The 17639-nt window shown below is 32.7% G+C and overlaps 2 protein-coding genes across 2 annotated transcripts in view; one reads left to right on the top strand and one right to left on the bottom strand.

Annotated features, from left to right (window-relative positions):
* The window catches only part of LOC132552879 (peptidyl-prolyl cis-trans isomerase), a 513126-nt gene that overhangs the window by 211473 nt on the left and 284014 nt on the right, over window positions 1-17639 (top strand). The window lies entirely within an intron of this gene.
* LOC132552878 (NALCN channel auxiliary factor 2-like) overlaps window positions 9137-17639 on the bottom strand; it is a 100049-nt gene continuing 91546 nt past the window's right edge. Inside the window, exon 3 of the mRNA XM_060217071.1 lies at window positions 9137-16673. Coding sequence (XP_060073054.1) covers window positions 16390-16673 — 284 coding nt within the window. The 3' untranslated portion in view covers window positions 9137-16389. The remainder of the gene's footprint in view (window positions 16674-17639) is intronic.

Here is a 17639-nt window from a genome sequence, read left to right as displayed (position 1 = left end):
TCAATTTAACGAAGAGATCATGCGGTGTCCTTCTAGATTAAAGGATTTTTTAAAAAATTTTATGTCTGCTCAAAAGTGCGTAAATATTCACAGACTCACGTGTACAATATTTCAGTGAACATCAGTATATTTTTCACTAAAAATTTTGCTTGCATAAGTTTTATAATCCTCTCTCATGTGCTAATAAGCCGCATGTTAATGTGTGTATTTATAAACAAGCTTGATTTCGGACTGACCATTTTCGGATATTTATTGACTGGATGGAAATGAAATTATCTGGACATGTTTCTGCTCTTTTACAAAGTTTTACTTTGTGAATGGTCTGTGATAATATGAGTGCTTACTGTTATGGTTAAACAGTTGAAATAAAATCTTAAAGTTTTCCAAAGTTTTTCTTGATGAAAAAAAAAACAATAACATGATATACTTAAAAAAAAAACCCAAAATTTAAGAATTTAATGCCAGTTTAGAAAGTAACCATTATATCAGCGATGTATCTTGGTGGCCATTTTATAAAGACTTTATATGACTGTAAAAGCAAACTTGTTTTGTTTGTTTCTTTGGGGTTTACCACTTCATTCCCACTTGAAACAGAGGTGAGAGGTGAATTTTCACGGGAAAGAAATTGCTGCTGCCGGGATTCAAACCCACCCGGCCCTCTGCACCCTTCTGGTCGTGGAGCCTATGCTCTACCAACTGAGCTAACCCTGCATGGCGACTGTTTTCATTTTTATTTCATTAATTCTGCTCCATAGAAAACTATCACACCATTTGAACTTTGTTTTGTTTTTATCTTTTTAATTATTAGCAAAAATGCAAAGAGGAAAAAAACACACAGATTCAACATTGTGTGGTGTTTAAAGGGTATCTTCAGCGAAAAATATTTTTTTTATATATATATATGAAAATATAGGTTACTGTGACCACTTTACAAGAAATAAAAATTTTCAAAGATGAACAATAAAAGCGAAATTGACCGTTAAAATGGCAAAATTATCGATTTCACGGAAACAGTTGAGTAGAAATCTGGAAACCCAATAAGTGACCAGTGACGTCACAGTTTACCAAAAGAGACTGAAATCGACTCGATTTAACATGGCGAGTATAGGGAAATGAAAGTACGTGACTACTTAAATGGACTGTTTTAAGTCTTTCAAGGAGGAAAAGGGCTAAAATATATATACATAATTTTAGGTTATTAAGTTCCCTAACGACTCGTATATTTCTTTATTTAATTATTGCACTGCTACCACACATAAACTTAGTTTAAAAAGTAAAAAACCGTCTCAGAAATACTCGTCTGAAAAAACGGGTCGTAGTAATGTGGCGACTTACTGGGTTCTGGCAATATGCGTCAAATGAAAAAGACAGTTTTTACTCCTTCAACAATGGAAAGGGCTGTAATTCATAGATACAAATTTAGTATTTTGAATTCCCTATTGATTGGTGTATATATTGTCTTTGAATAAGTGCAGTGATTTGCCATGTTAACCTTATTTGAGAAGGAAAACCTTCTCATATATATTCGACTGAAAACGGGTCGTAGATGGTATTTATCCCCAAATTTTTTCGCTGACTGGCGAAAACATGGCCATTAATTTCAACTGTATCATCGTCTCTTGTTAGGAAGGACGCTCGTTGAAAGTATGACCAAGAAACGAAACCGTTCGCTTTTAATCTTTTCTTATCAACGATACGTTAGAAGTATAATTAAGTCCGATATCATCGGGAATGACGTTCAATACTGACGACATTTTGTTTGTCGGAGATGGTGAGAGTAGCCTCCCTTGATTTTCGGTAGGCGTGGTTATTTTTGCGTTGTCGATCGGCCAATTGCCCAAGTTTGATTTACGGCAAATTCCGCATATATTTGATTTACCCCATATATGGACCTCTAATTCAGCCTTGACCTCAAGCACTTTTTAATACAAGTATAGGGTTATCAGAACTAACTAATTTGACGGCAAATTCACTAAGTTTTTTTTTATTTTTTTTTTTTTTAAATTTTCGTTTAATACCTTTTTACGGGTTTTATATATCTGTGAAAATCTCTTTATACTTTAAATTATCCCACCACGAAAAAAAGATATGCTGCTCCATGAACTCTTAATGCATATAATTTTAGGTACATATTCATCTTCTGACAAAAAGGAGTTAATAGGGATCCATATACCTGGTCCTTGCTCGAAAATCTCGAAATCTGAAAATAAAGGTACAAAACCATGACATTGAATGATAAAAGAATGTGTTGCTAGTCAGAGTTCTAGATACAAGAAAGTAATCTACAAAAGTATTCTGCTCCGAGACAGTTTGCCGCTTCGAATCTGCTTTATAGAAAATATAGAACATTTCTTTTTCTCCACAGGTCAAGAATGTCATTTTAATCAATTCTTTCCTATGAACTTTTAAACCCCACATCATTCAAATGCACCAGACCTGTCTATGTTTGCTAAGGTGGTGTTAAAATCACGGGCTATTATTAAGTGTTTGATAAATTTTATCAAATCAGCCTCGTCAGATTTAACATTTAAATGTTTAATAAATATATCTTATTATCTGTTAGTAACTCTACACGAATGAATTGAACAGAACTCTCATTATAAGATATCATTTACTATCAATTGTTTAGTTTTGCCTTATCGGTTTATTGTTTGTATTGATGTTAGGGTTATGTCATTTACATAGGTCTATATATTAAATATAGCCTCGAGAAAAACATATCAATTTCCGCTGTTATGATTTTTTTTAGATAGTAAGTTTTCTGTTATAAAAACCCAATGGTATTTATATATGGCCATCGAAATTATATTCCAAATACTAAAACAATCAGAAATACTAATATGGAAACAGAATCATAATTCAAATGCAATTAAAAAATTTGGGCTAAGTAAGAACAAACCAATTACAAACAGGCAAAAATACACAGGCTCCTGAAAAAGTGTCAAGATAATTATACTAGATGTTGTTCCGAAAAAATAAGTTTATTCTGTTCTTCTGCTTAATCGACAACATCTTTTGTGTAATTTTTGGTCAGCCCAAATAATTTATGTCTCGTTCTCAAAAGAGACCACAGTATAATACAACGGAACCAACAAGCTAACTGTACGATATTGTGTGATATGTTGACGGGTATTTAATACAAGTACAACAAATGATCTTGAGAGATGCAAGTTGTTGAAGACTATGGAAAGTCTGATAGACCATGGCCTCGAGGGGAAAAATAATTTCTCTCGGCAGTATAAATATGCTAAACGACCGCAATAATATAGGGATTTTATCAATGTTGACCACATATTGTGACCACATATTGTTGTAATTTTGAATCTTTGTATGAAGTGTGTTCGATACTCGTTGGTTCAGGTTTTGATACCGATGTTTTATTTGTTAACGTGACGCGATCTATTTAATGTTGACCAGGGTATTATGATAACATTCATACTTATTGGCCCTATATCATTATATCGACAGGATGCAATTTTGCAACAATTGATAAAAAGTTAAATAAACGAATTAAAGACTAAACTTTTTGTAATCACAAATCTTCAAATAGATAAACTTTTTGCATAGACAATAACGGAAATTCATTCATAAACACCATGAAATAAAGACACGGTTATTGTGTACTCACAAGTAAACGGAACAGTGTACAGTATACCGTACCTCATATGGCACGACCGCATTTATAGAAGCGATTAGGAATGGGCACAAGCGGAGCACTCTTTTAGGGAGCTTTGTTCATGTGACAACCCATGCTCGACAGGAAAATCACACTTGGCTTCTTGAAGACGTGGTTAACACGCTCTTGTATTCTGTATATATACAACAGGACAAATCTTAATCGCGGTGTTTCGAATCTATTCATTTCAAATGCACTCATTTCAGAATACCAATGAAATCAGACAGTGAACTAATGTCGGGCATTGCATTTTGTAAATTGTGGTGATGAATTTCGATCTTCACCTCCGTTTAACTGATTTTATTTCATTGTTTTTACATGCTATCGTGAGGTATCACGGGATAGGTAACGTATATAGAACGTATGTGAAAGAGATCCGCAACACCAGAGAATAATAGCTTCAAATTCTCACCATATTTCAGTATTTTCGCGAAAATATTGCTACGTAGTTGGTTATTTTAAACATGAATACCTCCTAACAGTTTGATTTAATTCGTTGAATTGAATTTTAAGTGAGGTAGCACCATGTATGCAAATGATTCTAAATTCACATAGACGACGTCATGACACCAATATAAGAAATGCACCAAAGGGTGGATGGTGGGCGTGTCTTTGCTTTTAAAAAGGGGGGCTTTTAAACGTCACTATGTCCAAATTTGACAACATATTTAAATGAGTTATTTAAATATGCAAATTGGATTTTCCCGATATTTTCGATTTACGCTTGATCACGATCTACTTATTATGTAAGTAATCAACACGGACTAGGTGAATTCCATTTTAATTTGCTGGTGATTGGAATATCGAGAAACGCGGACTTACCTATTACCTTTTCACTTATTTCAAGGTTTTATCATCGCAACGTAGTAAAATGTTACAACGAACTTGTGTTTTTCATTGAATGATATATGGCTAACCAGTAATCATTGTTTGATTCTGAGATGAGCTTATGTATTATACATTAATCATAGACAATCTGAAACATATACTGCTGGCGTCATCTTATAGTGTAAAACAGGTTATCTGTCGTACGACATTTAACGTACACTTACCGAAAAAAAAAACTAGCGAATAGATATTTTGTTTCCTCAAAAAAGATCAGACTTGTGTATTGTATATTATTTGGGTGATCTTTAGTGTAAGGGTAGGGTTGCAGTGCTTGTTGATAAGGAGATATTTGAATTTTTGGCATTTTACCATAAACAGTCATTAATGTACTGACCACATCATTGTCATCTTTGTTTTTCTTGACACATGTTTTGTATTTAACACAAACACAAACATAAAATATGTTCAATAGATGGAGTAAACTACATACTTAATAAGATTCCTAAATTTTCACTCTGTCATGTGTAACGTAACGATAGCACAGTGGTAAGTTCTCCGCTCTCGACTCCAAAGATGCTTGGATGGAAACCTCAGTTGACTTTTTTTTTCTTTTTTTTCCAACTGAAAAGGGAAATTACATGATATCGAAACTTTCACGACATTGTTTCTATTTTGTTTCGTTAGAGGTCATTAAAAATAATGAAACAATTAAATCGTTGACTGTTTGAGAGTTGAAATTTAATCTTTACATAAATCTTTTAATTCTCAAATGGTTTCCAATCACAAAACTTCAGGTTATCTCTTAAGCGTGCGAAATTCTTTTTCTCATCAACAAAAAAAAAGTGGTATGACATAGATATTTCTATAGGGAATTCTCATTCTCTCAATTAAATCAATTATCAGTAAGACAGAAATCATACATGACAAATGCATTTAGGTTTGGGATTTACGTACTTTAAACATACTTCATTTCCGTTTGAGAAATCCTGCCAGATCTCATGATTACGCATTTTCAGAGCAAAAGGTAATACAGCTGAATGTAGATGCAGCAAACAATGTTTGAGAGTTGAAATTTAATCTTTACATAAATCTTTTAATTCTCAAATGGTTTCCAATCACAAAACTTCAGGTTATCTCTTAAGCGTGCGAAATTCTTTTTCTCATCAACAAAAAAAAAGTGGTATGACATAGATATTTCTATAGGGAATTCTCATTCTCTCAATTAAATCAATTATCAGTAAGACAGAAATCATACATGACAAATGCATTTAGGTTTGGGATTTACGTACTTTAAACATACTTCATTTCCGTTTGAGAAATCCTGCCAGATCTCATGATTACGCATTTTCAGAGCAAAAGGTAATACAGCTGAATGTAGATGCAGCAAACAATGTAAAGACTTTAATTACTATTTTGATGTTTGTCCCCTATACATTCATAATCGAAATTTATTAATGAGACAGTTATAACCTCTTTTTGAGAATTTAATAAGATTTACTCATATATGGCGATCAGAAATTAAGCATCGATTATCTTCCACTGTCCAAGAAGTCTATTTGTATTAGCTGAAAACAAGTACCTGTCACGATCACCTATTTCTCGAGGTTATATCAAACATCTCTATATAGACCAATCTGAATTATATAACCTTGGCATTCATACTAAGGGGCCCTAGATCATACATTATATCGACAGGATGCAATTTACAACAATTGATAAAAAGTTAAATAAACGAATTAAAGACTAAACTTTTTGTAATCACAAATCTTCAAATAGATAAACTTTTTGCATAGACAATAACGGAAATTCATTCATAAACACCATGAAATAAAGACACGGTTATTGTGTACTCACAAGTAAACGGAACAGTGTACAGTATACCGTACCTCATATGGCACGACCGCATTTATAGAAGCGATTAGGAATGGGCACAAGCGGAGCACTCTTTTAGGGAGCTTTGTTCATGTGACAACCCATGCTTGACAGGAAAATCACACTTGGCTTCTTCTTCAAGACGTGGTTAACACGCTCTTGTATTCTGTATATATACAACAGGACAAATCTTAATCGCGGTGTTTCGAATCTATTCATTTCAAATGCACTCATTTCAGAATACCAATGAAATCAGACAGTGAACTAATGTCGGGCATTGCATTTTGTAAATTGTGGTGATGAATTTCGATCTTCACTTCCGTTTAACTGATTTTATTCAATTGTTTTTACATGCCATCGTTAGGTTGCTTTTATTCGTTGCATCAGCTTTTAAGGGAAACAACACCATGTATGCTAATGGCACTACACCCACATACACGCTTTCATGAAACCGATATGAGAACAACACTTATGGGAGGACGGTGGGCGAATCTATGTCACAAAAGAGGACAGTTCAAACGTCACTATATCCAAATTTGACACCATATTCAGATGAGTTATTTAAAGATGCAAATTAGATTTTACCCGATATTTTCGATCTACGCTTGACAAGAAATTACGTGTTGTAACAAGAGGCCCTGAGGGCCTGTATCGCCCACCTGGATGTTTATGACCAACAGTACTATACCTGTGCATATGTTCCACAATAGATGCTTAAAGCAACATGGCAAATTACTCTATATGGGTTCTGTCCCTTAGTAGTTAGCCCCCTCATCTGTGCAACGTTGACTTGAGACTTTCTTATGATGTTTCCAGTTAAATATAATTGATAGCTCTCTTTTAAATCTAGGAAAGAAGATGGTCAAACAATATAGCAGAAAAACTCTTAGTTATAGCTGGACGGATGACCCATGACAGCAGAAGCTTACTTGAACTTTAGATCATTGTTTACAAACACAGATACAATATATCTGAGACTTGCACAAGTCAACAATATATATCAACAATTAAATGTAAAGACAGGAAAGATTAAGGTACTTGTAATTATAAACCATAATCCTAACTCAAAACCAATAATAAAATGTTTCATGCATATCATTAGTGATGTCACCATGGTCAGTTAAGCCCCTGTTACTGGAGATATACTGATAACAATTTACTGTAGGCCTATAACACTGCGTAGCAAATGGAATCAACTTAGAATTTCTTATTTATTTATGCTATAATTATGAAGAATCTTAAATCAAAATGAAGTTTTTGCAATTCTCTTCCCGATCATGTTTTCTGTATTCTGATGCTCTAATGCTGTGAATAGAACATAAGTAATTGGCTAACATGTAGTTTTTTCACATTACTGAGCTCAAGCCTCTCAGACCTCCAGGGAGCTTAGCCTAATGTATTTTTGGAACAGTGTAACATCACTGCGAAAGGTCTTTATAATTTATTCCAAATCATGTCAAGAAAATTCCCAGCTAAGTATATTCCTTTAATAAGTCATTGGAAGGTTCTACATATTTGTATATAAGCCTTTTTGATACTTTTACTGGCCAAATATGATAGCCTGGTCAATCAGAAGTTGTTAATGAATTTACCAAATTTAACCCCAGTGACGTATTTAAGATAAATTTTTATGGGTCAAGCTATTTTTTCACATATTATGTGGGCACTTTAAAGGGAACCTTTTGGCCAAATGTTATGATTTTAGGCCTGTTGGTTAAGCAGAAGTTGTTCAAAGGCTTAACGCATTTGACCGTTGTGATCTTGAGTATGGTTCAAAGTCATTTCTTTTCTCAAATATTATCGGGCATCATTGAGAACCTAATTTGGCATAATATCACTATCCTAGATATTTGGTCAGTCAGAAAAAGTTTCAAGGTTTAAACATATTTGACCCCCTGTGACCTTGAAGATTGGTCAAGGTCATTTCTTTTAGCAAACTTCGTAGGACACAATAAGAGGAATATAATAGCCTAATATAATGACTCTAAGCCTTCCGGTATTTTGGAAGAAGTCATTTAAATGTTTTAACACATTTGACCTCTGTGACCTTGAATATGGGTCAAGGTCATTTCATTTTCCAAATTTGTTAAGCTTCATCAAAGGAACCTTCTAGCCAAATATGATAACTCTACGCCTTTTGGTATTTCAGAAGAAGATGCTTTAATGAAAAGTTGACGGACGGACGACGGACGCTGCGCTATGGCATAAGTAATGAACCAGGACTAGAAAAGATAGTTATTAATTTCCGGGTGATTGGAATATCAATAACTGCAGATTTACTCATTACCTTTTCATTTTCTAGTAATTTTTTTTCTTACAATTGCAGTAAATTTATAAAATGGATTCGTTTATATTTCATTTAATATTTTGTGACCAGCCAGTAACAAATAATTAAACCCAGGATGAGCTTTTGTAATGATTATACAAAATTCATGGAAAATGTGAACACACACTGAAAGCGTGATTGTATGCCGAAATATGGTTTATCTTAAAGAAAAATCACAAGGAATACATACTTCGTTTCCCCAATAAGACATCATACTTGTGTAAGGTTTACTATTTGGGGTATGTGTAGGACGTGTTTTACATTGTTTGATAATACGGAAATGTGTGACAACCCAGGCTTGCCATGAAAAAAATACAAAGGTCCAATGTGTGACATCAAGGTAAGGTTTTGTATGACAGATATCAAAGAATTTCCATATTCGTTGTTATCATCGATCTTTGTGATCATCGGTGATGAAAATAAAACAAACAACATTTTTATTAAACTTGTATATATTTTCAAACAAACATATCACGTTTAACATTATCTTCATATGAATTAACAGTCTCTACACAAAGGCCAAAAAACACGAATGAATCTTTTGGCAATATTTCAGGTAGAGAAGGGTGACTATCGTGTCAGTATTACACGATGTAGAATATGAGAAATATAACCTCACATCTAAGTCAGTTTCCTCATCAAACATACCTTTTTCTGTCTATTTTCTGTACAATATGTAAACACACATCTGGCTCTGTTCAACCTGTCAATCATACTTATATCTCTATGATTCAGTTATGTATGTATATCATGAACACCTTCAGTTTTGTCTGACATAATATAAAATTATCAATTTTCGTGGTATTTCATTTCCGTTGATATCGTAGGTACTTTTCATCCACAAATTCACAAGTTAATATTGACAAGACTTTTTTTTCGAGTATAATATGATCTTGTGAAATAAAAATCATATGTCATTGGATGCTAAATTCAGCCCCACGAAAATATATTTTCTTACGGTAGATCCAATTAAACGAACACTCACTATCGCTCTATTTATATACAAAAAAAGAAACAAATTCTATGTAACGGTGTTATTAATGCTCTGTTAATTTTCTTATACGAGACGATAAGTAGTGGATCTATACAAGAAAGACTGATGCTGCTGGCTTGTGTCAAATCGAGCACTAAATTAAATTTTAGATTAGCACACACATACTGATAGTTACTGTATGCCGGGATAATTTCGCCCCAGGTTACTTCCGCCTTCTTACCATACTTGAATGTCCATTTCGTCCCCTTATGATTATATAAAAATGGTTATATACGTTATATACATCTCAAGTTAATCCTCCCAGTTCATAGGCGACAAGGGAGAATATTAAACGGGGGTGAAATTTTCCTGGTATACAGTATTAAGAAACACTGTGTGAATTTCCATATATTTTATATGTAAGTTTTTAAGGATTTAAGCTTTGAAACAGCAAGAAAATACCACCATCTTAACAGAATCATAATTCAAACTCAAATTCAATAAAACTAGGCCGAAATATAAACAAAAGAAAGATTTTCACGTAGACCTCTGATAAAAAGAGAATAAGACCAGGTGTTCCAAAACAGTAAGCGTCTTCTGCTCCAGAGAAAATGGTCTCTGCTCAAGAATTGGTAACTTATTTCACATTATCTTCTTATTTCATGAAAATCATTGATTTGTCTCGAAAGATCTGTTTTGCGGAAGATTAAATTCCAACAAAAATAACACTTTCACTACTTCTGTATAAATATGTTGTAAATATTCGTTTCATGAACCATCTTTGAATTTGACAACTCAATTTAAGACTATGTTATGTGTGGACTCGCACGAATTTTATATATATCGATTACTGGAAATGAAAACTCGATGGGGTATATTTTTGAAAATGACAGATTAGTGATAGACTAAATATCTCTTAGAACACGCCCCAGTTACTCATTGACAAGAAAATAAAAACTTAAGAAAAGATGATGATGATGATGATGATGATGATGATGATGATGATGATGATGATGATGAAGATGAAGATGATGGTGATGATGATGATGATGATGATGATGATGATGATGATGATTCTTCATTCGTTTATGATTCATATGTTTATGATAAACATGTTTGGTTGGTATTTAGACGGTTAAAAACGGACTACTTTTTTATTGTTAACAAATTTACTGCGAAACTACCTCGAATTGTCATAAAAGAAGAAAAAAGAAAATACCAACTTGTCATTAAAATCTTAATCTCAAACATAAACTTTAAAAAACTTGGACACTATATGATAAATGGAAAATATATATGAATACTTCAGAAAATTTGTAAGGAAGATAGGACCTCTTGTTCCAGAAGACTGACGTCTTCTGCTTCACTGGCGACATCCATCTTTTCGATCGTTTATTTTTAGAAGCATCAGCAAACATTCCGGTTCTCTAGCTACTAAAATTAATCTGGAATATTATATAAAAATTGGGTTACATCATGTTGTCCCACTGTTAAGGTTACGATCAATAACCTTCGAGGAAGCCTAATTTTCATTTTTCATAGATCGAAAAAATGTAATTTTTCATAATATCAATGAAGTTTGAAGGGATAATTCTTAATTTATTTCATGACTTCAATAGAAATATTTCCCCTTCGCCCTTTTCGCTAATTGGAGAAATGACATTTAACCATTGAATGAAACCATCGTTTCAGTAAACTAATTTCATTTTCACACTGTGTGAATTATTGACCAAATGAGTGTGTTTCTTGTTCCTTTGTAACCTACTTCTGATTTCAATTATAAAATAATGTCAGAAATGCCTTAAAATTTTACGCATTATATTCTGTTTCGATGATACATATTTAACTGAATCACACAAAGTTAATGGTTCGGGAGGAAAAGCTTTTAAAGAATTGCTGATAAATGACGTGCAGCCTAACATTACATCAGTTCCTTCAAGTGGCTGTGCAGCTTTCTGGCTTGTCGTGATTGATATGATGATTGAGGAAATCGTTTGGTTTGTTGATTGCTATGGAGGTATATTTCAATTGTACATTTCCCGCTACTACAAATTTCACACACCGTGCAAAACAACCATTACGACTTATCTTATAAAATTCATTATTCAATAATTTGTAATATCCTAACAAACCAGCCAGACATCATAAACGTATTTTCTATTATTGCAATTAAGACAAAAGTGAAATTAAAATTCATAGGTGATGGTGACCAGTTTATTTTTGTGGGAGAATAATTTTTCAATTAATAACTAAGATATATATCTACTATTGTGAATGCAAATTTGACATATTGTAATGATTTCTCCTTAGTTATCATCTGTAATGTTTGTAAATAAGACCGTGTATGACATTTCACGAATGAAAGAAAGAATATTATTTCGTGTGAAAATATAATCATTAACATGAAATGGGCGGACTTACCGGTACAAAGTGACCTGAATAATGACTTGCTCTAACTAATATTTCAAACACACTCCTAAACTACTTCAAAACGTTTACTAAAACCTTGTAATAGTGATTTTAAGCGGTCATTTGTTATTGGGAATTTTATTTTAATACTAACCTGAATTCAAACCAATATATACACCATAAAACGTTAAAACTGTAAAATTACGGTGATTTTACTTAAAACGTATAACCAAAGTTTAGCGCATTGTCACATTTGTGCATCAGTAGTTATTGCTATTTATAAACAATATTCAGCAATGTTCGCGCAATAATGTCAAAAAATCACTAAATTTAGATTACCACTAAAATAATTATTTTACAGTAATTCGCTCTAATGTTAGTATTAAGATTGAAAGTTAAACAACTGCAATATATGTATGACCTAATTTATTTTATTTATCATTTTTCAAAATAAATATTGTCCCCTATTGCCAGTAAAAAATGAGTTACCAGCTACTCTGTCATCTACTGTTAGTTTCATTGCCCTTTCTACCAACTCATATTAAAACAGGCCATGGTGACCAAGTCAATATTTTATTGTTTATCATTCGCTAGTTTTACTCGGCTAATAAAAAATCAGATTGTTTTAATAATCTTTTAATGACTTTATGTGAAATTACAAGCATTATTTCAAAGAATCAATTTTGGGATTCGATTATCTAAGATTGTGACATGAATAATTTTACGTAAATATTATTTCAAAATCAATGAAATGTTCTGATATAACTTCAATTTAAACAACAAAGAAAATACTGCTTTGTCAGCAAATTCTTGAATTAGTGCAAGTCATGTGTGCGGTTGGACCATGTCGGATATGTAACGGTCTTAAACCTTGATATATTGGAAAAAGGAAGCCTTCAGTTTCATCTCTCTTCCCACTTTTGTTAAACTAAGCATGTTTACCTGATCTGAAGGGTTTTGCAGCTTTGAATTAGAATTATTTTAAACATATAGCTGTTTTATCAGACATTTTTACTTTCGTTTATCATGTTTACAGGAACACTTTTTTTTTATCCGCGTTGTGTTTTCAAACTCAACACATGCATAAGTTTTGATTATTTCTCAAATAGTTACATCTTTGTACGTAAGAAACACAATCACATAGACCGACAATTTAGTACTATGGACTGACACTGGTCTTAGATTAAATGTCTGTGCTGGTCTAGTATTTAATTTGTCGACAAAGAAATATTATAATTTCAAACAAAACACACATATTGAATTTATATACTGCAATCAGAACATCACTACACACTTGTATGTTGATATACCGACACAATCACACATAATACCAATCCATTTTTATGCAGTAAATAACATGATTTTTTTAAAGTTTAATTTTTATATAAAACCACGCATGCGCACTCATCCAGAAGTCGACTTCCTACATTGCCAATGCAATCTCACCACACAATTTCACTTTATCTGTTTGTAGACGACATACCACTTAATACTTGTAACTTATATGATATATACATACCAACAAGACACTCCAACATGTGGAATATTTATCTTATGTTTGGTATCATTTGCCATCATCCACCTGGAAGATAAAATATCTGCACATCAAGTCGTACGCATAAGTATTTACAATGGTAAAATTCACATATATTTGTGCTAACTATATATAACGTTAAATAATATGACGCTAAAGCTTGTTGCTTTTTTGGTAAAATCAGTCAACAAAGCTAATAATGCATGTTTACAGACGCTAAGACACCAATGACATCAGCAACAGCAGAAATAAACTATGTAATTCATAATACTTTGGCTTCAAAACAATTCCAACTGAAATGAAGCGAACGCTAGTAATTTGTCAATCTGGACACCTGAAATGTCCTGTTATGTCGTACAACAGTTAGGAAGAACAAACGTGAAATAATCCTAACCCCTGACAAATACCACATCCTCTCTGGCTCATTGATGATCATGGTTTCTGTAAGCTAGCTAGCAACACGTCAAGTTGTTGATCCAACCAACACGGTATGCCTCATTATACCAACTATTAAGTCTTTAAAGAAAAAGATTGTTGAAAGATAAAACTCGAGTGAGTTATTTCTCTGTATGTGAACTGTTTATCCAAGAACTTAATCATCCGTAAGAGGATCTAAAATATGACATTTTCCGCATCAGTAGTTGACATTGCTTACCATTTAATTCTAAAACCCCGAAAGTTTGACGATTCTTACATTTATGTTTTTGTATTTATTTATACCTAACCGAAAACAAAATATTACGCAGCTCTAAGAACTAGAATTAAACAATAAAATTAGGAAAAAATTGATACGCAGATAAAGAGCTGCTACACTTTTACACAAAAATCTGCAACAATACATCTAGTGGCGAAACCCCGAAGCGCTACTTGTATCACTGATATGATATTACAAACGTCACTGGTTAAAAAAAAATTAAGACTTCCATGAGGACAAAATTGTGTCAAAATTTATTCCAACATAAATGCAAATGTGAAACCAAAAGTAAATAATAATAATAATAATATCCGACAAAGCAATGATAAATGTACTGGCCAGAAAGTGACACTGTTCGGTCCTTGTGAACGATTTCGCTTTATTTTGTAATGAAACCGCAATTATGGATAATTAATAACGTGCATGATCAGAGAATTTGTTGATATAGTAAATTTGGACAAGAGGCCCAAGGGGTCTGCATTGTTCATCTAGCTAATTCAGCTATTCAGTAATTTAACAAAGAGTTTCGAATTTGATAACTATTTTTTTTAAATAATTTCCTATTGGGTCCCAGATTTGTGATAAATCAGTTTCATTATTCTTCCGAGCAAACTTGGCCATTCGGGCCAGGCGAGCTGAAAAGGCTGCAATTTATGTTCAGGTCCCGAAGGAAACATGTATTTTTTTATTTCTTAAATGTACAAAAAGCGTGAGTTTGAAGCATCGCATTAACCCAACTACATATCTGTTTTAGAAATTAGATTTTAAATTTTAAGTTTTACTGTGTGGAAATCACATCTTTTTGATTTGATTTATAGAAAGGTTAAACAAGGAATATAATTGCAATATCAAAATGTTACATATGACGTCAGATGATGGTATAATGCCGTCAGCCATCCCACATTAAACTCACTGCAATTAAGTGCGGAGTAAGTGTTTATCATGTGTTAATTAAGTGGTGATTTCATTCATTTGTAGATAAACCTTAAATCACGTGATTTTAGTGAAAGGCAGGCAATGAAGATTTGGTTTCGATTCGGGTTTCGCTGATAAACTAAATATAACTATCATAAACAGTCAGCAAAGTAAGTGATTATATAAACAACCTTCAGATTAAATCACAACACACGACAAATGACTATTTATATATAAGAAACAGAAAGCTGGGTTAGCATTTAAACAAAACATACAATAATAACTTATAAATTAAACATCAGAAAATATGCATCGTATTGGGTTAAAATTGGGTTAAAATATGTCAATCCCTGAATGTATATGGAAGTGCTGTTATTGGTTTCTTGTTTCTGTAGCAGGCTATAAGCAGTATACATTCCTATTCTATATAAGATTTATGAACGAGTTATAGACCTTTTGAATTTAGAGTGTACTTCTACTCTAAAGTGAAAAAATGCAAGAAGTCTTAGGAGTGCCATAATTCATATCGTTTTCTTATATGAAAAAACTGTTGATAATGCATAACTCCTTCCAAGTCCTCCTCTACGGCAAGATTTTCAATTTAGCTCTGCTGTCGCTGTTATGACGTCACAACATTATATATGTATATATGTCCTTGATGTCATTTGAACATCATTTATGACGTCAAAATAGTTAATGCTATTTCCATTTCCTGCACGTGTTCATATTAATAAACACGATATTAATTTGATAATGATTCTTGAACTTGATAAGTTATTACTCTTCTCTGTTCCTAGCAAAAGGATAATTGATTTTCAGAAATAATACCAATATCATAATAAAACAACTGGCAAAAGATTCCACACATTTCATCTCGTTCACATGTTAATTATTGTAGAGGTTGTTGTTTTCGAGAAATTCTATTTTCGCTGGTTTTGAGGATGGAATTAAGTCACGAAAAAAAATATTTGAAATAAAATCAATAGAGAAAAAACCGTACAAAGTTTCATGACTTCTGTGAGAAACATCCAAGGTTTTGTTAAAACCGCGAAAATTAAAGCCATCAAAAAAACCAACCTCCTCAGTATTAATGGTGCAATATGGTTAAATATATATATATATATATATTCCTAGAAATACTATACTATATACATGACCCTACCTATGTCCAACCTATAGACATATATTGTAACAACGTCCTAACTATGCAAAGGTTTAAAACAAATAGTACAATATTCACTAAAGTCGGTGTTTGTTGAAGCGCAAGTCGTTCACTTGAATTGCTTCTTGGTGTAATTTTGCTGGAATCGGTAGATTCATTTAATAAGGTTGATGACGATGAGACTGTAGTCTCCTCTAATTTGCACGGAAATTCACAATCATTTGGTCTCAGGTGACAATCCTTGTAACAATTGGAAAAGGGTTCTTCCTTAAAAATATCACGATCTGTAAAACAAAATAAATTTAATTAATATACTTTGAATTGAATGAGAGAACGTTTGTGATTTAACCCTAGTATCAAGTGGATTTTGGCAAAGAATTGAAGAAATGGTTTTCGTTATATCAGTTGCCTCCCTTCTTCCGACGACGGCTTGAGTAGATAGTCTTTGTGAACTGTTTCTTTGTGCATACAAGTATATATTTCAGAAAAACAAATTTGTATTACAGTGTAAACAATATAAACATGTTCGGGCTTGATCGGTTTGTCACAGATTTGTTTATTTGCCAATTTTAGTGTCTTAATATTTTTCAGTTTGTTACATGGTGTTTCGTGCTGGTTTGGCAGAAATTGTACACATAAACATGTAACTTCAAATATCTCTCTATCAGATTTCGTAAGTAATGCAGTTGTGGTAAATGTTATTATTTGAAATAGATAAGAAGAAAATAGATACATAATATATATACATAAACAGTTTGTGTTTCTGATTGTTGTGGGATATCGTATAAACAAATTTCCCAAACATGTAGCCACATCACCTTATCGATAACATAAATGTTGTGTTTTTAATATTATTGAGGTAAATGGAAAATTCACATGCAAACACGCACGTTACATCTATCAATGACTCAGGAACACAATGCAGTTCTAATCAGACAACAAAAGTCAAAATTGTGCAAACAATAAAAAAGCGCCACCTTTGTTTAATATTTGAAATAATCGATAAAATAACGGGCGATGTATGCACTAAATCAACGTTCACGCCCGTAGCCACGAGTATCACAGCAATGTAAACATGACGTCCTTGTTGCTATGACAACTACGCCGTAATTAAAACTATAGATGGTAGATATAAGACTGGTGTTATTTCTTAGTATTGATATAGCTCGTAGGCGTGTTGTAGTTAGCCTATCTAGGGCAGAAACATTGTTATTAAGGTCAAGTAAAGGTGTTCTCTCCGTGGTGTATAT

Source organism: Ylistrum balloti, unplaced genomic scaffold, assembly GCF_031769215.1.
Source record: "Ylistrum balloti isolate Yb309-2 unplaced genomic scaffold, AGI_CSIRO_Ybal_v1 Utg370284, whole genome shotgun sequence".
NCBI lineage: Eukaryota > Metazoa > Mollusca > Bivalvia > Pectinida > Pectinidae > Ylistrum > Ylistrum balloti.
The sequence above is the reverse complement of the archived record's forward strand: the minus strand, read 5'-3'. Positions and strand labels throughout refer to the sequence as shown.